The sequence below is a fragment of the Sceloporus undulatus genome, chromosome 9, assembly GCF_019175285.1.
Source record: "Sceloporus undulatus isolate JIND9_A2432 ecotype Alabama chromosome 9, SceUnd_v1.1, whole genome shotgun sequence".
In the NCBI taxonomy this organism is placed as follows: Eukaryota; Metazoa; Chordata; class Lepidosauria; order Squamata; family Phrynosomatidae; genus Sceloporus; species Sceloporus undulatus.
Genome location: NC_056530.1, coordinates 32,476,525 through 32,501,916, shown reverse-complemented (window position 1 = coordinate 32,501,916; position 25,392 = coordinate 32,476,525). Strand labels below are relative to the sequence as shown.

Genomic DNA, 25,392 nt, shown 5'->3' with positions numbered 1-25,392 from the left:
TTCACATTTTCCTTTGGCTGCAGAGGCCTTTTTTAATTTGTTCAGTAATAGAGCTCTCTATGAATGTGTATATGTAGCCGCCTATACACAAATCAGAGGTATTTATAATATGTACACACACATAATTTAATACAAAAACAAAAAAATTGCCAGCATTTACTCCCCCGTCTTCCTCTCCTTCTCCCCACCAGGCCAAGGAAGGCTGCCTGACGCTTGCGGAAAAGAAAGACAGAAATGGGGTAGATCTTTTTCCTGCAACGAATATACAGTAAAATATATTGCTATGTACATAGCTCTCAGCTTAGGCCATGCTGCCTCCCTCTCTCCTCCTTGGTTGAGCATGGGCTTGGAGAGCATATGGCCCTCCCTCTTCCCCTGTTGTGGGACTGCAGTTCCCACCAGCCCTCAACAGCATAACTAATGGAGAGGGATGATGGGAGCTGGAGTTCAGTAGCATGGGGAGGGTGACATATTCTCCAGCCCTGGGTAGGAAGAGAACTGAAGGGAGGTGAGAGGGTTTTTATTATTATTGCTTTGGGCAGAAGATGGGGTTGGCTTGATTGGTTTTGGGATAGGAGGTTACTTTTTGGAGGGGGGAGGATCAGCTGCTTATCCTCTTATGGCAGAAGGGAGGAGGAAATATGAAGGTACACCTGAAAAAAAAAAGCATAATTGCCTTTTTAACTATTGCTACAAGGGTATTAAGTGAGAGAACTTTGCTGGAAGGACTACTGAAGCCCCTGCCTTTCCTTTGATGGGAGCGTGGAGAGGCTGAGTCCTCATCTCAGCCATGCTACCTCCCAAATGTTCAGACAGTTTCCATGCAAAGCACAACATAAGACACTCCTCCCTTTCCTGACATCGTAAAGATTTTCCCCTCTCCCAACATTTTTATTGCTTAAAAGTGATAATGCATCCAGAGCTTGGGAAAGTCACCCTTGGCTATATGCTGGCTAGGGTCGACTGGAAAAGTTACCTTTTTATGTTACTACATGTCCTAGAATACCCAGCCATCATATGGGGTCATTTTTCCAAGTTCTGAATGAAACATTCCCAGGAGGGAGGTGTTCTTGGTTGGGAAGGAGAAGAGGTAGGGGAACTTCCCTCCCCTGAGTGATATCCAAAGAAGACTCAGCACTAAAGAGACAGAAAGAAGGCAAAATGTGTTGTGTTATCATCCCTCATCCCACCCCCAAACACGCCAAATCTGATCTCCCGCAGTATTCCTGGAGCCGCGAAGCTATTTTCTACACCAAAGGCCAAGAGTTGCATGCCCTCCAGAGGTTTGGACTGTAACTCCCATGCGCTCAAGCCGGCATGGCAGGGAATGATGAGAATTGTGGTCCAAAACGCTCTTGAGGGCACCAGGCTGCCTACCCTCATTCGACACACCCACCGTAATTTTAAGGTGCATTTGGCTGGGCCCAGCCCAGAGGCAGAGAGTGGAAGATGCAGGATGGGAGGAGGCTGTTCAAAGACAGGAACAGGACAATGCAAAAAAAGTGCAGCATTTCTATGCTCCACGAGTCCCTTGGTAGGTGTGCGCTGGGGCAAAATAAAATAATTCAGGCCCACATCACCCCCAACACCAATACCTGTTCCTCCCTTTCTCCTCCTTTACATGATGCTTATCTGATATGGCTTCCAGGCTAGGGCTACAGTAGCTATACCCTTCCCTCCCCACAGTTAATAAATTAAAATTAAAATATGGCTTCCAGTGTGAATGTCAAAAACTTTCTCTATTCCCCCCCACCCCCGACCTCTCATGTGCATGCCCCATCCTCGTGTCCTTACCACTTCATCTTTGTCTCTCTGATACATCCATTTCCTCGATGCCATCCTCTTGAGTGAAGCAATGGACAATTAGTACATTTGCATACACTGAAATGCATTCAATATTATGCAGATCAGCAGCTGGCGGGGATTTGGGGAGTAGGGGGACACACACAGGAAAACCCGCTCCAGGCCTCAGTCTTTCTCCCCACATCCTCCGCCCCTGATAATCTGCCACACTCGGCCATGCGCTCGGCCATGTCTTGGTTTCCCCCTCCCTGAATCCTGGCCTCTTTCAGTCCAAACGTTCAGTCCATCATGGCCTCCAGCATCTCCAGGAAAAGCTTATGCATGGGAACTTTGCCCTCCAGCTTGAGGCTGTAGAAATGATGGAGGACCCGCGTGGCCGTCTGGCGCAGCAAGGGGAGCGTGAGAAGGAGACGTCCTGCCCGGCGTGGCTCCTCGGGACGCCGCGATGCTTCGTATTCCAACAGTGCCTCATGCAGCACGTCCCGGAGCCGCTGTACAGCCGCCATGTCCTCAATATGCACAGAGTCTGGAGAAAATTGGGGTGGGGGAGGAACACACACACAAAGGAGCGCTTCAATCAATGATTTCCAAACTTGGGCCTTCCAAGTGTTTTGGACTTTGGCACCACAACTCAAAAAGGACATTGAGAAATTGGAGCATGTCCAAAGGAGGGAGACTAAAATAGTGAAGGGCCTGGAAACCATGCCTTATGAGGAACGACTTAGGGAGCTGGGGATTTTTAACCTGGAGAAGAGAAGGTTGAGAGGTGATACGATAGCCTTGTTTTAAGTATTTGATGTCATACTGAGGAGGGAGCAAGCTTGTTTTCTGCTGCTCCAGAGAACAGGACCCAGAGCAATGGATGCAAGCTGCAGGAGAAGAGATTCCACCTCAACATTAGAAGGAACGTCCTGACAGTAAAGGTTGTTTCATAGTGGAATATGCTGCTTCAGAGTGTTATGGAGTCTCGCTCCTTGGAAGTCTTTAAACAGAGGCTGGATGGCCATCTGTCAGGTGTACTTTGATTGAGAGTTCCTGCATGGCAGAATGGGGTTGGACTGGATGGCCCTTGGGGGAGTCTCTTCCAGCTCTATGATTCTATGATTCCTGGAATTCCAGACCATTGATCAAGAAGTCCAAAACATCTGGAGTACCAGAGTTTGGGAATCACTGACTTAGATGCTTAAATCAGAGCAAGGTGGGCAGATGTCAGGCTTCACTTTGTACAGTTGGCTCCCGGTATCCACGGATTCTTTATTAACGGATTCAAGCATCCATTGCTTGGGGAAATTTTTTTTTAATTCCAAAAAGCAACCTTGATTTTGCCATTTTATATTTAGGAGACCATTTTACTATGGGCCTGAACAGACAGGCCAAAATAAAGCTGCTTCTGGTCACTTTGGAGGCATGCTGTTTAAATGATGCATGCGTCCTAAGAGGCCGGAAGCAGTGCCAAAGCCATGCTCCAGTCCTTAGGACTGCAGCGTGGCTTTGGTGCAACTTCTGGACTCTTAAGATGCGTGTGTCATTTAACAGCATACCTCCAAAGTGTTCTTTTGCGTTCCACGATGTGGACTGGGGATCCCGCTCCCCATCCCTGGCACTCACCTCCCCATAATCCTACTCACCTGAGTTGGCAAGTGCCAAGGCCTTGAGAAGCACGTACTCTTCACGCTCCAGGCGCAGGGCCCGATACTTGCGCACCAACTGTAGGACCACACCGCTGAGCTCCAAAAGTCCCGCCATCCGGGCTGCTTCCTCATCAAGCGCAAAATCTTCAGCAAAAACAATCTCATCCTCACAGGGCAAGGAGCGCCAGGCGACGCCGAGCAGCAAGACCTCCAACCACACGCTCTGCAACACAGACATCTGGTCTGCCAAGGACAGTGCCGGAAATCCTGCATCATGAAAGCACAGCAGCGGAAATAAAAGGACAAAAAGGAGATTAATTCAGACAGCTATTTGCCTGATCACCTACGGTGAGAGCACGTTACCTCCAGGAAACCAAACATAAGTAGAATCATAGAATCATAGAGTTGGAATAGACCCCAAGAAGTGCCACCCAGTCCAACCCCATTCTGCCATGCAGGAACTCTCAAGCAAAGCATCCCTGACAGATGGCCATCCAGCCTCTGTTTAAAGACCTCCAAGATTCCACCACTTACTGACAGAATGTCTTCCACTATCCAACAGCTCTTATTGTCAGGAAGGTACTGTAAGATTATATTTGTTCTTTTTCGACACACTGGTTTAAGTAGAGTTGGCCATCCATATCCATGAATTCCTTATCCACAGTTTCAAGCATCCATGGCTTGAAAATATTTTTAAAAATATAGTTGACCCTTGGAACTCGTGGGAGATCCGTTCCGGACTTCCCCGCGAGTTCCGAAACATGGATATTCAAGCCCCATAGACTTGAATGGGGTGAATGCAGCACGGTTGTACGCCCCATTGGGGTTAATGGTGGTCACCCCTCTATGTATTTTCAAGTCCGTGGAGGGGTGACTGTATATAAATTCTGAAAATCTAGCCATGATTTTGCCATTTTGTATAAGGGGCACCATTTAACAATCTATGTATTTACCAGGACTTGAGCATCCATGGATTTTGGTATCCACAGGGTGTCCTGGAACCAAACCTCAGTGGATATTGAGGCCCACTATATATTTTACTCATTTAAATGTACTAAATTCCTAATGCAATAGATTATTTTATACAACAATTAAATTTATTATACAATAAATTAAAATAATACATATTAAAAAGTCCCATTTTTTTTTAAAAAAAAAGCAAAGCAAAAATCAGCACCAGATTCAACAGTTAAAACTGCAGCACAGAGGTAAAAATGGTATGCTTTGAACACTGGCAATACTAAAGAAGAGCAGAGAAAAAATTAGCCTAGTGCTGTGAGTCATATAGCAATGGGTCCATGGCTGAAAGAGATCATTACTGCATTAGGAGGCTGTGTGGACTATAAAGTTCATGTCCCAGTCTATAAAGCCATTTGTGGATTTATATACTATTCTTCTAGGCTGGTTTCCTAAACCGAACATCAAATGCGGTCAGAATCATTCAATATAAAACAATAAAATAAGAGTAGTTCAATGTGATGGGAGGACCAAGTTCAATAAAGTTCCACATAGCCTGGCAGGAGCAAATGACACCAGCGCATGGGCACAGAGGACCAAGTGTCTCCCTTGCAAGTGTGCCTTGCAAGACCAAGTGTCTCCAATGCACAGATATTGGATGGGGAACCCCTGGCTGCATGAGACTACTGTACATGTGAAAGGGATCTAGGAGTCCAAGTAGACCACAAGTTGAATATGAGTCAACAGTGTGATGCGCCAGCTAAAAAGGCCAATGCTATGTTAGGCTGCATCAATAGAAGTATAGTGTCTAAATCAAGGGAAGTAATAGTGCCACTATATTCTGCTTTGGTCAGGCTCCACCTGGAATACTGTGTCCAGTTCTGGGCACCACAATTCAAAAAAGGACATTGAAAAACTGGAGCGTGTCCAAAGGAGGATGACTAAAACGGTGAAGGGTCTGGAAGCCATGTTCTATGAGGAAAGACTCAGGGAGCTGGGGCTGTTTAGCCTGAAGCAGAGAAGATTAAGGGGTGATATGATAGCCCTGTTTAAATATTTGAAGGGATGTTATATTGAGGATGGAGCAACCTTGTTTTCTGCCGCTCCAGAGAATAGGACACAGAACCATGGATGCAAGCTCCAGGAAAAGAGATTCCACCTCAACATTAGGAAGTACTGTACTTCCTAACAGTAAGGGCTGTTCGACAGTGGAACACACTCCTTGGGAGAGTGATGGAGTCTCCTTCTTTGGAGGTCTTTAAACAGAGGCTGGATGGCCATCTGTTGGGGATGCTTTGATTGAGAGTTCCTGCATAATAATAATAATAATAATAATAATAAATATTTATTTATATCCTGCCTCTTCCATTTTGGCAGAATGGGGTTGGACTGGATGGCCCTTAGGGATTCTATGATTCTACGATTCTCATGCCTGGAGCCTTAACTGTACAGGCATTTATAGCATAAGCATCAGCATCTTGAGGTGCAGATGGAAATGGATTGTTGATTTTGAGCAGTCAGAAAATACATTTCGGATCTCTCTCACCTGGTATGTTCTTGGCCCAGCCAATTATGACCACAATTTCCCGGTCCGCCAGATCACACAGAGTGCTTGCTGCTTTAGCAGGGCCATCAGGGAGTGCGGGATCAGGCATGGCATACAATTTCTCAGGCTCTGCCACCAGTAAATGTGACACCATCGTGTTCATTGGAGCTGTGGGGGAAGAGGGTGGGATTCAAAGACAAACGTAAGCTGTTAGGAAGGGGCTATATACAGCAGAATCCCTTCTCCACATCTCCCCACATTGTGATACTTATAGATTCTCTTTAGACACAGCTAGCAACTATACCATGGATAGGGAACCTCTGGCCTCCAGTAATTTTGGTCTATAGAACATATAACTCTTTACTGTTGGTCACACTGAATAAGGCAAACTCAACGCCAAACATCTGGAAAGTCAAAGCTTTTGTATCTCTTAAACTAGATTGATAGGTATGTAGAGAGATCTTGTAGCATCTCTGAAACTAAAAAAGTTGGCAGCATGAATTAAGTCTATGACTTTAGATAGTCTCAAGAAGTTGGCAGCATGAGCTTTCATAGACTTAAGTCATGCTGCCAACTTCTTTAGTTAGTTTCCAAGATGCTACAAGATCTCTCTACATACCAATCTTTCTACTTACTGATACTACAGGCTAACATGGCTATATCTTGAATCCTAGACTGAGAAGTATGATTCAAGGACATTAGCTGTATTAGTTTCAACTAACATGCAAAGGGATCTTGTGGCACATTTGAGACTAACTGAGAGAAAGAAGTTTGTAACCCAAGCTTTTGGAGCTTTAAGTCTATTTCATCAGATGCATGGAGCAAAGTGTTTAGGAACAGACCTTTATAGCTATGAATAAGCTGGTTGTATGTGTGAATAGCAATAGAAATGTAACACTTTGGGGTATGGTGATGAGATGACAATTGGGGGAAAAGGCAGGCAGAAAGATGTTGCTTGAAGTCAAAGTGAGTGGATAACCATAAGAATGGTGGAGGGAGAACAGCTGTGTTAGTCTGTAGAATATGTAGAGAAATCTTGTAGCACCTTTGAGACAAACTAATAAAAGACGTTGGCAGCATGAGTTTTCATAGACCAAAGTTATTGGAATTAGTGTGATGATGGCTCGGAACCAGAAAGGATTGATAAGTGGATGAGAGCAAACCAGAGGCCAAGTTTCTTCTGCCTTTGTTTCTTTGCCAGTAATCATAGTTGTGAGCAAGCTGACTAAGAGCCACTTTGCAAAGCAAGTAGAACCACTTGGTACAACATTGTTGTTGTTGTTGTTGTTGACTTATATCCTGCTTTCTCCCAACGTAGGGACTCAAGGGGGCTAAAACAAATGTGAAACCGTACAATTTAAAAACAATACAAAGCATTAAAAAGGATAAAGTTTTTAAAAAAACAATTAAATAATTTCAAAACAATTGCAAAATTTAAGAAGTCAAAACAATTATGCATTAAAATATTAAAATGTATTTAAACCTATATACAACCCTTGATATCTGAATTGTGCAGTTTTTATATAAGCCCAACCCTAGTCAGTTGGAAAAAACTTGATGGCACAAAAATGTTTTTACCTGCTGCCAAAAGAAGACCAGGGACAGGACCCTCCTGGCTTTTCTGGGGAAGGAGTTCCAGAGCCTGGGAGCAGCCACCAAGAAGGCCGTTTCCACTAAGCAAGCCTGAGAAGGTGGTGGGATAAAGATAAGGGCTTCTCTGGATAATCTTAATATTCTAGTGGGCTCATAAAGGGCGGGATGGTCCTTCAAATAACATGGACCCAAGCTATATAGGGCCTTATGGGTCAAAACCAGCACTTTGAATTGTGACCAGACAATGGACAGCTAATGGAGCTGTTGCAATAAAGCAGTTGTATGCTCCCTGTAGTCTGCTCCAGTTAACAACCTGGCTGCAGCTCTTTGGCTGAACTGAAATTTCAAAGCACTTTCGAATGCAGCCCCACATAGAGTGCATTACAGTAAAGTAAATGGGATGTAACCCAGGCATGTATCACCATGGCCAGATCCGACTTCTCCAGGAACAAGGCACAGTTGATGCACTAGCTTTAACTATGCAAAAGCACACCTGGTCACCGTCAAAACCTGGGCCTCCACGCTCAGAGCTAAATCCAGGAGTAACCCCAAAATACAAACTTCCATTATCAGGCAGAGTGTAACCCCATCTAACACAGGTCAAATCCCTATTCCTGGATCTGTCTTTCAACCGACCAGGAGCACCTCCGTCTTGTCTGGATTAAAATTCTATCCTCATCCAGTCTATCATTGCCACCACGCACCAGTTTAGGACAGGAACAACTTCCTTGGGATTAGATGAAAAGAAGTGATAGAGCTGGGTATCATTGGTGCAATTGTGACACCTTACTCCAAAACTCTGGACAACCTCTTCCAGAGGTTTCATGTGCTGCTATAAAGCATAAGGGACAAGACTGAACCCTGAGGGATCCCACAGGCCAATAGGAGTCAAGCAGTTATCCATACTAGTTATCTAGTATAGTGGGATCCAGATGCTTTGGCTGTTTAACTGGCCAGGAAGGATCTAGTACACATATGGTGGCTCTCCTGTTCACATCCTCAGGCTGCACTAAGTGGAAAAGTATCCATCAACACTGGGCAAGCAGGGATAGTACCTTCCAAGGATAGTACCACTTAAGAACACAGATGGGGAAATCCTACAACAACTAGATATTCTCCCAGAATAAACAAAAGCAGCAGCCACCTCCCTACCTGTGCAACATCAGCACATGTATCAAGCAGAAATGCAGCATCAGCATATGTACATGTGCAACATCAGCACATACATCAAGACATTTTTAACTTTTACTCTGATATGCTTGCTTTCAATGTGCATGTACAACCTATTTTTACATTGCTATTGTTGTTGTTGTGTGTCTTCAAGTCATTTGGGTAATAGGCTGTTTACTCAGATCTGAGAACCACCAATCCACAGAGCCTCTGTCTTATCGGGATTTAGCTTCAGCTTTACTGGCCCTCTTCCAAGCCATTACAGCATCGAGGCACCGGTCCAGTACCTGCACAACTCCAGCCAACTCCAATGACAAGGAGAAATAGAGCTGAGTGTCATCGACATACTGATGGCACCCTACTCCAAATCCCCTTGTGCCCTCACCCAGTGGCTTCATGTAGATATTGAACAGCATGGGGGATACGATGAAACCATGTGCCAACCCATAGCTTAATAGCAAAGGTGCTGATCAGGAATCCTCCTATGCTACTTTCTGTAAGCAGCCTGCTAGATAGGAATGGAACCATTATTAAACAGTGCCTCCTATTTGGTCCAATAAGATAGTATAATCCGAGGATTCCCAAACTCTGGCCTTCCAGATGTTTTGGACTTCAGCTCCCAGAATCTCAGTCACTGGTGACTGAGGCTTCTAGGTGCTGCAGTCCAAAGACCTGGAGAACCCGAGTTTGGGAATCACTGCTATAATCAAATGCATCTAAATGCATCGGAGGAAGTAGACTGAAGTCTACAAAAGCTCACGTTGCCAACTTCATTATTTCAGTTAGTCTCAAAGGTGCTACAAAAACTCGCTATATACTGATTCTACAGACTAACATGGCTAGATCTTTGAATTCTACTGCTATAATCAATGGTATTAATGCTATTTGACAACTACCTAAAGATGGTAGTGCCCATGCTAGTAACTTCAAGGCTGGACTACCTCTGTATCAAGTTTGGAAACTTCAGCTAGTTCAAAACATGGCAGCCAGACCAGTGAAATCCAGGAGTGATAACATTACACCAGTATTAAATTCACTCCACTGGCTGCCAATTCGTTTCTGGGCAAGGTACAAAGTCTTGGTTATTACCTTTAAAGCCCTCCATGGTTTGGGTGCAGTTTACCTTCAGAATCACTTCCTCCCATATAGTCTTCCCCATATACTCAGGTCCTGTAGTGGACATTTACTCCAGTCAGCCAGAGGACTTTTGTGAATTTTAAATGATGAATTATAAATGTTGGTTGTCTTAATACGTGTCTATCTTATTTGTCATCTTAAATTGATATACTGTTGTTCCCCATTTGCGCGGACTTCACATCCTTGCTTACTCTCGAGGAGCAAATGGAGGGGGTAAAATGGGGCCTATGGGACTTGAATATGTGCAAGTTTCCATTTTTGTAGAGGAGTCTGGAACAGATCCCTTGAGAAAACCGAGGGCTGACTGTATATTTTAACAGATGAGTTTTAACTGATGTGGCGTGTCTGTTAATTGTTGTTGTTCCCCACCATGATCCATGGGAGTGGCGGATAAGAAATAAAATAAAATAATTATTATCATTATCATAATAATCAGTTGCTGAGAGATCCAGGAAGATCAAGAGGGTAGCCTTTCCCAAGGAGTAGTAGTCAATCAGAGTAATTATGGCTGCTTCAGTCCCATACCCTGGCATGAAACCAGATTGAAATGGATCCAGATAATCTGTTTGCCATGAGTCGGGATCGAGTCGAGGGTAGCTAACCATGAGAACAATCCGTTTCCTTCATGAATGTCTGAAGTTGCCCAACCACTACATGTTCAAGCCCCATGTCCAAAAAGGTACTATTTGCAATCGGGATGCAGTTCTCATATACCTTTTGGTCCAAGGAGATCCTCTTTAGGAGAGGTCCCACCACAGCTTTCTTCAAGTCAGAAGGCATCTTCAATTGGCACAGTAAAGCATTTAGTACCCCCTGGCCCCACCTGGTCAAGCCACCTCTGCTAGATTTTAGCATCCAAGATGGGCAAGAGTTGAGCTTAAATGTAGTGAGCCAATCTTCTCCAAGTGCCCAATAAATGAAACTAATGCCATGCAAACTGAACAGCTGGTACACTGGGCACCTCTGTAGGATCTGTAACAAGTGTGGTTTTTTTAATTTATGAGCATATTGGGTACATACTGAGTATTCAATCATGCAACACCCTTTACTCTGAACGTTGCAGCCCCAGGACGGCTGCAACACATTTCTTTTTTCTTCAATATAGAGACGTAAAAACCTTTCCATCCTGGCCTGCACTCTTTTCTTCTTCCTGGGGTTGTGCCATCTGGTTTCCATGGCAATGGGAATAACTCACTTCAGGAACCGTTTCTTGGGGATAATCCCACGCAATTGCCCCACCACCATCATCTCTCTCCGCCTTGTTATTTGGCTCCTTTCTGATTTCTTGTAGCAAGAAAACATTGCCTCAAAAGTGGCCCGCTGAGTCCACACACTTCAAGAAGTGATTCTAGCGGCAGCTCTTTATGGTTAGAAGTGGCACAAAACAGAAGCCAAGTTTCCTTCCTTTCAATGGGTACATCCGCACTGCAGAAATAATCCAGTTTGACGCTACTTTAATTGCAAAGGCTCAATGCTATGGAATTCTGGGAGCAGCAGTTTGTTGTGGCACCAGAGCTCTCTGGTAGAGAAGGCTAAACTCACAAAACTACAGTTCCCAGAATTCTATGACGTTCAACCATGACAATTAAAGTGCTGTCAAACTGGATTATTTCTGTCGTGTAGACAGCCCCGATCTTCATGGCTCCAGGACCTGAAGGAGACGCAGCGTATGTAGCTCTTCAATCGACGGAGCACAACTCAAATAAGACACTCTGTTTGGGGTTGTGCTCCAAGTGCCTTCTCCACAAATTCTGAATAGAAGTTTGGGTCAAAAGATGCCACTCACCTGGCTTCTTGGGAGTCACTGTGGCAATCTGTGGGGTGACAAAGGCGTTGGGGTAGGTGGCACCCTCCACCTCAGGTCGACGCTTGTACTTCTGACGCCCACCTCGTACCCGATCTAGACGTACCCCTGAAGAACAGAGGGGAGAAACAGAGAGATGTGATGAGTGGAGAAAAATAACTTAATAGTTACTACTAATTATTGCATTACAGTTGTCCCTCTGTATCCACGGATTTTGCAGCCACAGGTTCAAGCATCCACAGCTTGAATACTGTATATATATTCAATACCAAGGACCCACTATACTTTCAAACTCTTTTTTTGGAGGGAACCCCTTTCTGACTGTCATAGATAGATCCACTGCACATATCAGAGCAGAATTGCAGTGCTTCCACAGTCCTTGCAAACACTCATCTTTATTACGGTCACAGAGCAGCACAACTATTTGTCCAGATAGTCTCGTGTTATCCATTCTGGAGGAGATATTAAAGAGAGCCAGAACAAAGGAATTCTTCAGATAGCATAAAGATAAACTGTGTAATTCCACAATCTCAAGGTGTAGGGCTGGCCATTAATTTGGATGGCTTTTAAAAGGAGAATGGACAAATTCATGGAGAATAAGACTACCACGGACTACCACTTAAGTTAAAATGGCTATACAATGGGCCTTCCACATTTGCTTGGGTTAGGGGCACTGGACCTAATAGAATGTGGAAAAAAACACAAATTAAAAAAAACACTATTTCTTTTAACCTGAGAAAACACTCTGGGAATCTCTAGGTTGTCCAGAATTGCGCTGCAGGACCTATGAATGCCTAGACAACTGTTTTCTCTAGGAATATCTAGGTCAGTTCCCAATGTGCGACGGGCATCTTGAGGGTGCCGAGAGCATCAGTAGCCAGACACTCCCAGGCACCATCCATCCGAAGTTATGTAGACCACTAAAACAGCCCCTGCCCTCCAGAATACTTGCTGAATGTCTTGGAAGGTGAGAGTCTCCCCCTTTTCTGGATCACACAACTGAGGCCATGTGGCACTTGGGAGCTCCCTGTTATCCTACACACCTTTGTGCTGAGAAGATGCACCTTGGTGGCTTCAAGATGGGGTTGTGCAGATACCAGGAACATCAGATGCCCAAAGAAATAAGAGAATCATAGAGCTGGAAGAGACCTCCGAGAGCCATATAGTTCAAGACCCTGCCATGCAGGAATCCACAATCAAAGTACTCCTAACAGATGGCCATCCAGCTAGATTGACCAGATGCCATAACTGCAAAGGAGGGCAAGGCACCATAAAATCATAGAACCATAGAGTTGGAAGAGATCCCAAGGGCCATCCAGTCCAACCCCATTCTGCCATGCAGGAGCTCACAATCAAAGCACCCAAAAAAGATGGCCATTCAGCCTCTGTTTAAAAACCTCCAAAGAAGTAGACTCCACCACTCTCTGAGGGATTGTGTTCCACTGTCCAACAGCATTTACTGTCAGAAAGTTCTTCCTAATATTTAGGCGAATCTCTCTTCCTGTAGCTTGCATCCATTGTTCTGTGTCCTATTCCCTGGAGCAGCAGAAAACAAGCTTCCTCCATCGTCAATATCACACCCCTTCAAATAATTAAACAGGGCTATTGTATCACCTCTTAACCACCTCTTCTCCAGGCTAAACATACCCAGCTCCCTAAGTCTAATGAGTTCCAGACCCTTCACCATTTTGGTTGCCCCCCTCTAGACATGCTCCAGCTCCTCAACATCCTTTTTGAATTGTGAAATGGAGGCATATCCTGGAAAAGGAGGACATCTGGTAACCCTGCATTCAGCCTCTGTTTAAAAACCTCCAAAGGAGGAGACTCCACCATGTTCCGAGGGAGTGCCTTCCACTATAAATCATCTCTTACTGTCAAGGAAGTTCTTCCTAATATTTAGGTGGAATCTCTTTCCTTGTAGTTTGAATCCAGAGGAGGTATACGCTGGTGCATATTTCTGCTCTGCCAGCAGTTAAACAAGATCAACTTGTAGCCTAGGCAGCTACAATTAACTTTTTCAACTTTGTTCCAAATTTGTTCCTTGACATCTCCAATTTAAAAGAACTCCAGGTAACCGAACAGTAGAAAACTCCCCTGCCTGGGGCTTTCAAGACACTCTGCAAGTCAAAACACATAGTGCCAAATACAACGAAGACGCAAGCTCAGTGACAGAAGATCTGCCTTGCATGCAGAAGGTCTCAGGTTCAGTCCAGTTAAAAATGCCTGAGATTTTTTCAGAGAGTAAGAATTCATAGAATCATAGAGTTAGAAGAGACCCAAAAGGGCCATCCAGTCCAACCCCATTTTGCCAGGACAATCAAAGCATCTTCAACAGATGGCTGTCCAGTCTCTGTTTAAAAACGTTCAAAGTTGCGAAAGAACCTTCTACAGTGGGTCCTCCACATTTTCTGGGGTTAGAGGCACAGGACCCCCGTGAAAGTGGAATAACTGCAAATAGGAATCTCTAGGTTCTCCAGTGCAACTGTGTGGTCATCTGCCAGACATTGACCACAGAGTTGTGCTGAAGGAGCTATAAATGCCTAATGGAGGGTTCTCTCTAGGAATCTCTAAGTCCTTCAGTGCGACTTTTTGACCATAGAGGTGCACTGGAGGAGCTACAAATGCCTAGTGGAGTGTACTCTCTAGGAATCTCTAGGTCCTTCAGTACAACTTTTGGTTAAGTTCACCAAAGAGTGGCGCTGGAGGATCTAGATATTCCTAGAGAGCCCTGGTGGCGCGGTGGTTAAACGCCAGTCCTGCAGCCACAACACTGTAAGTTCGATCCCAGAAGGGCTCCAAGATCGACTCAGCCTTCCATCCTTTCATAGGTTGGTTGAATGAGTATGTTGGAGGCAATTGGCTTACACGTTGTAAACCACTTTGAGAGTGCAGAGTTCACTGGCAAGCAGTATAGAAATGTACTTGCTATAGAGAAAGCATATTAATAAAATCCGTGCATCATCAAATCCGCTAAAGTCAAAACTGCCAATGTGGAGCAACGACTGTATGACTGAGACCCTGCAAAGTTGTTTCCAGTTGCAGCAGACAGTAATGGAACCAGGTAGTCTGAACTGGTATAAGGTAGTATCCTACATATGTCAAGCTATTAAAAATATATATTTAATCTAGGAAAGTTTGTTCACATCCTTTCTTTTGCAGCCAGTCTCCATTTCCAATATGGCACCCCTTGTGACCTCCTCTAGATGCTTAGGACTTGGTCCCCAAAACTGTACCTTCCTTGAGCATGCCCACGCGCAGGCACTTGGTGAAACGGCATGCCTGGCAGGCCTTCCGGCGCCGCTTAGTTATCTCGCACTCGTTGGTAGCTGGACAGCTGTATTCAATGCTGCCTAAGAGAGAAAGACACCAAGAGAATGAAAGAGATAAGAGGAGACAAAGTCTAAGGAGAGGTATTGCTCTGGAAGTCTGCTGCTGCAGCAGCAAAAGCAGCCAGGAGCCCTGTAGCACCTTCAAGACGAACATTTTAAAAATGTGCCAGGCAGGGCAATTATAAAAAGGAAATATAAAATATATAATATATATCAAATGATAAAAGGGAAATACTGGCAAAATAGATCAGGGTAGGGAGTGCCAATGAGACGCAGTGGTTTGAGTGTTGGATTATGACTTTGGAGACCAGGGTTCAATTTCTCGCTCGAGTTTAAAAACCCACTGTACAAAAACTGTACAAAAACTCGAGTACAAAAACCCACCTTGGGCAAGTCACACTCACTCAGTCTCAGAGGATGGGCATGGCAAACCCCTTCTGAAGAAACTTGCTAAGAAAACCCCATGACAGGTTTGCCATAGGGTCACCATAAGTAAGAAAGGACCTGAAGGCACACAACAAGTTAGGCACTGCCCAAAATAATATGAAGGAGGAGAAGGATGTTCACCATTTTGTTTTGTGACTCTGGAGGTCAGGATTCAAATCCCAGCTTAGCCATGTAAACCCACTGGGTACCCAAGGCAAGTCACACGCTGTCAGCTGCAGGGGAAGGCAATGGCAAACCTCCTCTGAACAAATCTGGCCAAGAAAACTCCATCTTAGGGTTGCCATAAGTCGGAAATGACTTGAAAGCACCCAACGACAACAAATGGGTGTGTGGTATAAATTAGCAGCCATGACTGAGTTCCAGTACCTCAAAATGTCCTACTAAATCACTGAATATGCGGGGAAAAAGTCCACGTTGGTTTTAATACTATTTATCATAATAGCCAGAAAGCAGAAGAAAAGTTTCTGGGTAGGGCACCAAATCCAGCTATTAGTCTGAAGTCAAATAGACCCACAGAATCAATGGGATTTACAAAAACGATCACTTTACATCAGCAATTGGTTTAATTGGTGTACTTAGCCCATGGATTCCAACTCGCAGAATGTGTGGCCACAGTGGTTGGGGAATGCTGGGAGCTGTAGTCCAAAAGTAGCATTCCCACCTTGATTATTGCTGAGTTCCCAAATTGAAGTGGCAATCTACTGGTGATCTTTGGGAGGAAGACAATAGCAAGAAGGGCTACCATCTGAGCATCATCAATAACAAGGCAAAATGGACCCCTTGTTCACTCCAACAGGACAACCCTTCTGTCCTCAATGTAGTTGTTGTGTGCCTTCAAGTCATTTCTGACTTATGGTGAGCCTAAGGCAAACCTATCACAAGGTTTTCTTGGCATGGTTTGTTCAGAGGGGGGTTGCCATTTCCATCCTCTGAGGCTGAGAGAGTGCGACTTGCCCAGGCTCACCCAATGGGGTTCATCTTAGGCAAGCCCAGATTCGATCCCTGGTCTCCAGAGTCATAATCCAGTGCTCAAGCCACTATGCCACGCATTACATCCTGCACCAGCCTAATTATAATGTATAATTTATAATGATTCATTTTAATTTTTTTGATGGGGAAACTTGATTTTTAAACCATAACATCCACTTTTTACAATTTGATATTAATTTTATCTGATTAATTGTAAATAAATACATAAATTACAGCCTGATGACACAGATAGGCAAGAAGGCTCAGGACTGTCATGATTTAAGGAACTGCTTCTTCACCTATCATAGAAGTAACTTGTGAAATTCTCCTACCATGAGATTCGACAACAGTGAGATGGTCCCCTTTTCCTTATTTTTAAAGAAAAAAAGATTAACTCATAGAGGAAAAGAGGTCTGTCTCAAAGCCAAACATCTGTAGTGAGGGCCTCAAGAATCATTTCAGAAGAGCCAAACTCTGTACCATGTTTTAAACTATTCCATTGCCTTGTTTCTCGGTGACAATAAGGGCAACATAACTGCCTGCAGACTTTTCTTATAATGCAACAACTAAGAGACTAGGGACTATTTGAAGAATACCTTTAAAAAATTACATTACCGCCCAGAAAATGCTGTAATTAATGTGCAAACTTTTAAGACATTGCATTTGTAAAATTACATTATAGTGCACAAAAGCACATGCTGTGTAGACTTTTAAAATGCTGCAAGATGCTTTGTTTCTACTGCAGCACAGAGATACACCTGCCTCTTTGGAATCATATATATATGTGTGTATGTGTGTGCGCGTGTGTGTATATTATATGTATATATATTAATGTAACATAAAATTTATAGACGTTCCTAAAGAGCACAGACCCTCTCAGAAGTATACCCCCTCCATGGCTCTTGCCCTATTAATAACGAAATGGAAACTCTGTATTCAGGGGTAGTATACCACTAGGGCTAAAAAATAAAACGACAGAGGAAGTGAGGCTCCTAGCCATTACTGGAACAACAGGATCAAATACTGGAAATGTTATTATTTTAGACAACAGCACCCAGCATTTTGCAGCCAGGCTAGCTGGAAGCATCTGGAAGTTGCTAAGTCCCAAAGGTGACCATTTTTCAAAGTTCGTTTCTGTTCCACCAAAAGTGGCCAGTGGCCTACCTCTGAAATTTCTCGGTTTTGGGATTGTTGTTTTTTTAGTCTTGGTGGCAGGGTGTCCAGATGTCCTCACCACAAAGGAGGACAAAGCACTGCAAAATGTAGAACATATAATAAAAACATAGGGCATTACATAATAAAAGTGAAAAACACTCATAGAAATATAAATGCACGCTTCTTAGTCATGCTCAAAATGGAAGGGATTATGCAATCCCTCCTGGACAAAAAGTTGAAATGTAAAACACGTCTTGGAAAAGGAGGACATCTGGTCACCCCGCCTTGGCGGTATCCTGTCACTGAATATGTAGGCTCCATCTAGTTTTTGCAATGCAAAGATGTCAACAGGACTGGTCCAATGCAGGCATGGAGGAGGTCTGAGAGAGCCTGTTCCTTTCAAGGAACCATCAAATTACTGTGATCCCTCCATATTCACTGGGGTTAGGGGTGAAGGACCTGTGAATGTGAAAAACTGCAAGTAAAAAAAAATCACTATTATTTTTACCTAAGAGAAACCTGTCTAGGAATGTCCAAGTCCTCCAATACAACGTGTCATCAAGATTGCCAGAAACTGACCACAGAATCATGTTGGAGGACCTAGAAATGCCTAGAGAAGTATTTTCTTTAGGAACTTCTAGGTTCTCCAGCACAACTCTATGGGCAGCTTCTGGCAGAGTTGCGCTGGAGGACCTAGAGATTTCTAGAGAGAATGTATTAATGGAAACTGCAAATAATCAAATCCGCAAAAGTCCAAGCCGCAAATGTGGAGGGCCAACGGTATTCTTTTTTTGGGGGGCTGGAGGAACGAGTCACGACCAGAGTGTCCACAGGGGAGGGGACTCACCTTGGATGGTACGCTTGAAGAATGCTTTGCAGGCTTCACAAGACGCCACGCCATAGTGATACCCCGAGGCGACGTCACCACACACCAAGCAGAGCCGCTTCGGCATAGAGCTTAGCATGTATTTCCCCCGACCTGGGGGCTCATCTGGGTCATCTTCATGGCGGCGGCGGGATGCCCCCGTTCCAGTAGGTAATGCCCCTGCGGTCTCAAGTTCCTGAGGGGCTCCGCTGGCGCTGGTGTCAGAAGAACCGCTGGGGCTATGCTGGACCAGGCTGTCTGGGGAGGCCGGCTCCGTCTTGATGAAAAATTCTGCCCGGCGGTCTCGGGAGGACATGGCTGGAAGGGGCTGCAAGAAACGGATGGAAACAAAACAAGTCCCAGATCTGTGTTAGAACTGCTAGAACTTCTAGGCTGCATCAATAGAAGTATAGTGTCTAGATCAAGGGAAGTCATAGTGCCACTCTGTTCTGCTTTGGTCAGGCCTCACCTGGAATAATACTGAGTCCAGTTCAATTCAAAAAGGATGTTGAGAAACTGGAGCATGTCCAGAGGGCCACCAAAATGGTGAAAGGTCTGGAAACCATGCCTTATGAGGAGAGAGACTTAAGGAGCTGGGTATGTTTAACATGAAGAAGAGAAGGTTAAGAGGTGACATGATCGCCATATTCAAATATGTGAAGGGATGTCACACTGAGGATGGAGCAAGCTTGTTTTCTGTTGCTCCTGAGAACAGGACACAGAGCAATGGATCCAAGCTACAGGAAAAGAGATTCCACCTAAGTTTAGAAGGAACTTCCTGAGGGTAAGAGCTGTTTGACAGTGGAACACACTCCTTCCTCGGAGTGTGGTGGAGTCTCCTTCTTTGGAGGTCTCTAAACAGAGGCTGGAGGGCCATCTGTCGGGGATGCTTTGACTGGAGGTTCCTGCATGGCAGGTGGTTGGTCTGGATGGCCCTTGGGGTCTCTTCCAACTCCGTGATTCTATGGTTGTATGAACCATAGTATGAACCCCCCCTTAGTAGTAGATCATGTATTGATGAAGAAGGAATACTTGGCTCACACTAAACAAAGTAACTGACTCATGTTGAATGGAAGATCATTTTTCCTCTTCCCACATTTTAAAACATGGTTGAAGATTGTGTAGACCTCAAGTACAGCTCCTATAATCTCTTACTTTGTCTAGGTTGGCTGAAGCTGATGCGAACTGAAATACAGTATCATCTGGAAGGGCCATATGGTCGCCTTCCCTGTCTTACCTCTCATTTTGTTGTATGTGTGTGTGCACGCGCGCACACACACATATACAGTATATTAGATAGATAGATAGATAGATAGATAGATAGATAGATAGATAGATAGATAGATAGATCTATATCTATCTATCAGTGATTTTTAAAAGGAAAACAAGTCTATAATTCAGCTTCCTTGTGCTCTCAAAATGTCCTGAACTACTTCTTTCCATATACTTGGGAGTTGTAATCCAATACAGTTATAGGTTAGCAATTTGGGGACCACTGCAATAGGCCCATCCGTCTGCAAAATGTACAGGTGGAAGCTACAGGCATATTTTACAAATAGCCACAACGATCCCTTTTGTGCCCAGAAACAAACGCAATGTGGAATCTGCAAAAGCCGAGAGTAATGCTACACAACTCGAAAGCCGGTTCATCCCAACAGATAGGTGCGTGTGTCACAGTCAGGCAGAGATCAGCGTGGAACGCTGGACCAGACCAACTTAACCGATTAAGGAAGATAATCGTACCAGTAATCCACTGGTGGAACTGGGGTATGTCATAGGGTGACAACAAGCTCAACTATATTTGTCTCTATGGATCAGAGGCTCCCTCTCTTAGCTTGCCTGCCCACATTTAGAGGGCGATCTCGATATTATTTACTCCCTCTTGTGCTTTTTCAATGATTTTTAATTCAGCTGTCGTTTCAACATGGCAACGCATTTAATTACGGATTAACATTATATCTTTGTGCGGGTTGTGTGCCTTCAAGTCAGTTCTGACTTATGACAAACCAAAAGCAAACCCATCACAGGGTTTTCCTGGCAAGTTTTTTCAGAAGGGGTTTGCCCTGGCCATCCTCTGAGGCCGAGAGAGTGTGACTTGCTCAAGCTGTGTACCCTCAAGCCCTTTCTGAACCTATGGCGGCCCTATCATGGTTTTTTCTTGGCAGGTTTCTTCAGAAGGGGTTTGCCATGGCTATCCTCTGAGGCTGAGAGAGTGTGACTTGGCCAAGATCACCCAGTGGGTTTCCATGGTGGAACAGGGACTCGAACTCTGGTCTCCAGAATCGTAGTTCAATGCTCAAACAACGCCGGCTGCCAATTTATTCCTAACATTATAACTTACTGTGTTTTTATTAGTAGCTGGGTTTTTTTAAAATCACACCATGAGCTATTATTGAATATAAAAACAACAGCAAGACATAAATACAAAAAAAAAAAAAAAGGGGGGGGGGAAGGAAGCAGTAAGGGAATGTTTTTAAAGACTATGCATCATTGATCAGTTTGGGGGAAGGTTGGGAATTGTAATTTGGAGGAATTGTTGTTAAGGGAAGGCTGCACCCCAAAGATACCTAAACCCCTACAGTTGGGCACGACTAGACATTCATGTCAAGGGAAAACCTTTACGTTTACTAAGGACTAAATCCTAATTGAACAGTTTGGGGGAAGGCTGGGAATTGAAGTTTGGAGGAATTGTAGTTTGGGGGAAGGCTGCACCCCAAAGATACCTCCATCACTGCAAATGAGAGTATTCGCCTCTTCTCTTGTACACCATCGAGTAGGGCAGAGCAATGCACCACTTTGGGGCAGCCAACAAAAGCCTGATGCAAAAAGGCTGAAAAACAAGCATTTGTCAAAAACTGCCTCCACAACGTATGGCTTCTGGGCTTCCTGTTGTGCAGGGCAAGGTGCCCCAATATCCTCAAGGCACCGCACAATGTAGGACATGCAAGGAGATGTACAGCATGACTAAGAAGCAGGTATTTAGATTTATATATTGGTGCTTTTAGTCATGCTCTACATAGACGACATTTTGCAATTTCTCCTAGGCTGAAAGGTAGGTCGTGTCCTGGAAAAGGAGGACGCCTGGTCACCCTGACTTGGGGGTGTCTCATTACATTGACCAGAGAGACCCTTCCTCCCCGGTCCTGTTGACCCCCGTCTCCCCGATGCCCAACCACTGGCACTTTCTCACTCTCGGCATCCAGCCATGAGATTGGAACAGCCTCAAGGTCACTCCAGGGAGACACAAGCGGGCACCCTGGCACCGCGGAGGTGGCACCAAAAGCAGCAGTGACCCTTCAGTGCAATCCAGCCCATCCTGTCCTCTTCCTCACCAACCCTTTGGGGGCAGAGACATGCTTGGATTTCATGAGTTAAGTGTAAAAAACGCAAAGGAAAGGAATGACCTCTTGGCTGGGCCATCTGCCATCCCGGCTCAACCCGTCTTCGGTGCAAAACGCACTGCAGAAATAATCCAGTTTCAGAACACTTTGACTACCCTGGCTCAATGCTAGGGAACTGCAGTTTTGTGAGACATTGTCAGAGAGCCCATGTGCCACAATAAGCTACAATTCCCAGGATTCCCTAGCACTTTAAAGCACTTAAAGCAATCTAAAACTGGATTATTTCTGCAGTGGGTTTTGGACCAGACTCTCACACTTTTCACTGTGACTCTCCCCTCCTCTGTAGTTTCCCTACTCCCCCCCCCCTTTCCGGGACAACCATGCTGGAAGTCTTCTCCCACATAGCGGGACCCTGGCTGCATCCGCACTGCCGAAATAATCTAGTTTGACACTGCTTTAATTGTCACGGCTCCATACTATGAAATCTTGGGGTTTGTACTTTGTTGGGGCACCAGAGCTCTCTGGCAGAGAAGGCTATATCTTACAAAACTACAACTCCCAGATATTCCATAATATTGAGCCAGAAAAGTTAAAGTGGCGTCAAAGTGGATTATTTCTACAGTGCAGATGCAGACCCTGGGAGCACTGAGTGTGGGCCCTGATTCCCTTGCAGTTCCACATAAAGAAAGGCTACTGCTAGGAATAATTTTAAATATGGAATTTGAAACAATAGTCCAAAACACACTGCAGAAATAATCCAGTTTGAGACCATGTTAATTGCCCTGGCTCAATGCTAGGGAATCCTGGGAACTGTAGTTTGTTGAGACATCGAGCCTTCTCTGTCACAGAGCTCTGGTGCCACAATAAACTACAATTCTCAGGATTCCCTAGCACTGAGCCAGGGCAGTTAAAGCAGTCTCAAACTGGATTATTTCTGCAGTGTGTTTTGGACCGACATCGGAATAATATCAAAATACCTTATTGGAATGACTAGGTTCCTCATTGCCGGTAATGTTACAATATGAATGAATATATATATATATATATATATATATATATATATTACAATACATCATTAAAATGATGGTGGTGGTGGTGGTGATGATACATCTTCAATGATCATCATTATATTTATTTGTACCCTGCTCCCCCCCCAAAATCGGATTTGAGGTAGCTTACAGTCTAAAGATACAGTGCAGTTAAAAACCTACAAAAGTAGCAATTAAAATGACGCAGGATTCCACTGCATGGCAATTAAAGCGGTATCAAACTGGATTATTTCTGCAGTACAGACGCAAGCAAAGAAAGAAAGAACCGTGCACCAAGGGGAGGACCGGCCACACATTCGGTCAAGTGGAGCGGGATATTTGTTGCAATATTAGCAAGTCTTGTCCCATGTCCCAAACAGAAAAGAAAAACTCCTGGCACATTTGCAAGAGGAGGATTAAATCACACTCTGAATCGGGACCCATGGGCCTTTCTTTCCAGCTTAGCCAGTCGAAAGACCTTTGTCCCCTTTGCATTGGCGCCGGTCCCTTACCCAACAGAGGCTCTGAGTAGTTTACTCAAGGCAAGCGGGGGAGACATAGTACAAAATAGGGCTGGGCTATACTACCCAACTTTCCTCCCCCATTGCACCCTCCCAAGTATCTCCAGCAAGCGCAGCTCCGCAGAAAAAGTACAGGTGCCTTTTGGGCAAACTTTCCACTTCTCCCAGGTAGAGATCCCAAATACCGTCGGCCCTCTATATCCACAGATTCTTCATCCATGGATCCAACCAGCCACGGCTTGAAAACATTAACAGACATTCCAAACAGCAAGCCTTGATTTTGCCATTTTATACAAAAGGCACCATTTTGCTATGCCACTGTATTTAACAGGAGTTGGGCATCCTCGGATTTTGGTACCTGCGGGGTTCTTGGAACCAAACCCCAGCTGATACCAGTTGTACCACTTTCGACATTGGATTGAGAGTAGCCATCCGGACCGTACGCAGTACCCCAGGTCTGTGCGCCATCCATGGTGCCCATGCCTGTGGTGCATGCTCAGGTGATTCCTCCAGAGGTGATCTGGTAGGCAAGGCTCAGGTATGAGACCTTTGACCTCTCTCCTACCACATTCTGGACAATTCCCTCCTCAATGTCCAGTGTGGCATCCCACGGTGTCCCGGCAGGGGGCAGATAGGGTAAAAAGGGTATCTACTCCTACCTGAGCCTCTATTCACACATGAGGAGGGGGTTTGCAAGTATGGCCTACTGCCTTGTCACTGGGAAAAGGTTTCCCTATCCTTACTGGTACCAGTAGATACCCCCGTGACTGTATGACGGCCCAGAACGCATTGCAAACTATGTTGGTGTGCCCATGTGCCACTGCAAAATCAACACTGGCGTGCTCATTTTTGCGCATAAACGGTAAAGGTGTCCCCTTGACACTAACATCTATGTTTTTGGACATATATGAGCACACATCCATGCTCTTGCCCCCAGACATGTCAACCCATGAAGTTGGGCACTGGACCCTCCGATGGCACCATCTATGGTGCCCCGATTGTGCGCCAAATGCCAGTAGCGGGCCCTGTGACGCCTAGGGACCTCGGCGCACCCTGAGAGGAGCTCAAGCCAGCTCTGTGGCATGAAGGGGACCGTCCACCATGGGTGAACCCAGCGGTGGACCCACAGTGACCGCCAAAGGTGGCACCCACAGGTCTGGCATGACAGAGGAGCCTGGTTCTGGCTGCATTATCTCCCTCTAAGCTCCAGTTCACTTGAGGGTGGCTCTGTGTCTGTCCAGGGGGCATTGACTGGAGGTATAGCAGAGGGGCATAATAGTGGGTACTGAAAAGAGCATGGCAGGGGTATAGCAGCGGGTATTGAAGGGCATAGCAGGGGTACTGAAGTGGGCAGTGAGGGAAAGGGCATGGAAGGGGCATCCGGGACTGGGGGGGTCTGAGAGGGGCATGGAAGGGGGGCCATAGCAGGGGGGTCTGAGAGGGGCAGAGAGGGGCCTTTAACGGGGGCCATGGCAGGGCAGGGGGTGGCACTGACCTTGGGGGCTGGCAAGGGCTGGGAGGGCTGGGCTGCGGGGCCCTCTCCCTCTCTCCTAGAGGCCGCCTGTCCGTCTGCCAGCCTGGGGCTCCGTCAGCAGGGCTCCCGGCGGGGTCCACGGAGGGCCAGGAGGGCCATGGGCCGGGCGCTGCTCCTCCTTCCTCGGGGCTCCTCTGGCGGCGAAGGCTGTAGGACACAAAAGGACATCGCAACCCACTTCCTACTCGGCTTCCTCCAGCTGGCGGGGGGCGGGGATATGCAGGGGGGGGGGGGGGGGGGGGGCGAGAGGGACACGCCCATCCTCTTGGCGGCTGCTGCTGCTGCGCAAACCCCGCCTCCCTCCTTCTCAAGGTCATCCTGGCCCAAGACCGTCCTCCTTTCCCCGGACGCGTCCTCCAGCCAGCCACCCATCTATCCCCAACCTTCCCCTAAATGCCCTCCATTCTGATCTTTCCTAGGAGTGTTTCAAGCTTTGGCTTGACTCCTGTCCTACATTCCCCCCACTGTCCTACATCTTGGGTGAAGCACGGTGACCAAGGTATGTCCTCCATTCCCAGCCTTCTCTCTCCTCCAGGAGGGAGATTCTCCCTTCAATGTCCTC

General features: G+C 45.6%; 1 protein-coding gene across 1 annotated transcript; it reads right to left on the bottom strand.

Annotated features, from left to right (window-relative positions):
* On the bottom strand, positions 1–25,028 carry ESRRA (estrogen related receptor alpha). The gene is made up of 7 exons (XM_042439669.1): positions 24,792–25,028; positions 18,389–18,734; positions 14,875–14,991; positions 11,624–11,749; positions 5,938–6,105; positions 3,432–3,701; positions 1–2,329 (listed from the first exon to the last, which is right to left on the bottom strand). Exons 2-7 carry the CDS (start codon positions 18,720–18,722, stop codon positions 2,082–2,084), a joined length of 1,263 nt encoding a protein of 420 aa, XP_042295603.1. The 5' UTR covers positions 18,723–18,734; positions 24,792–25,028; the 3' UTR covers positions 1–2,081.
* Positions 25,029–25,392: the final 364 nt, after the last annotated feature.

Coding starts and splice junctions, on each gene's coding strand:
- ESRRA (XM_042439669.1), bottom strand. CDS start 18,722: ATGTCCTCCCGAGACCGCCGGGCAGAATTTTTCATCAAGACGGAGCCG. Junction 11,750..14,874: donor CGTGGGCATGCTCAAGGAAG/GTACAGTTTTGG, acceptor TCTGTTCTTCAG/GGGTACGTCTAGATCGGGTA. Junction 3,702..5,937: donor CTGGGCCAAGAACATACCAG/GTGAGAGAGATC, acceptor TTCATGATGCAG/GATTTCCGGCACTGTCCTTG.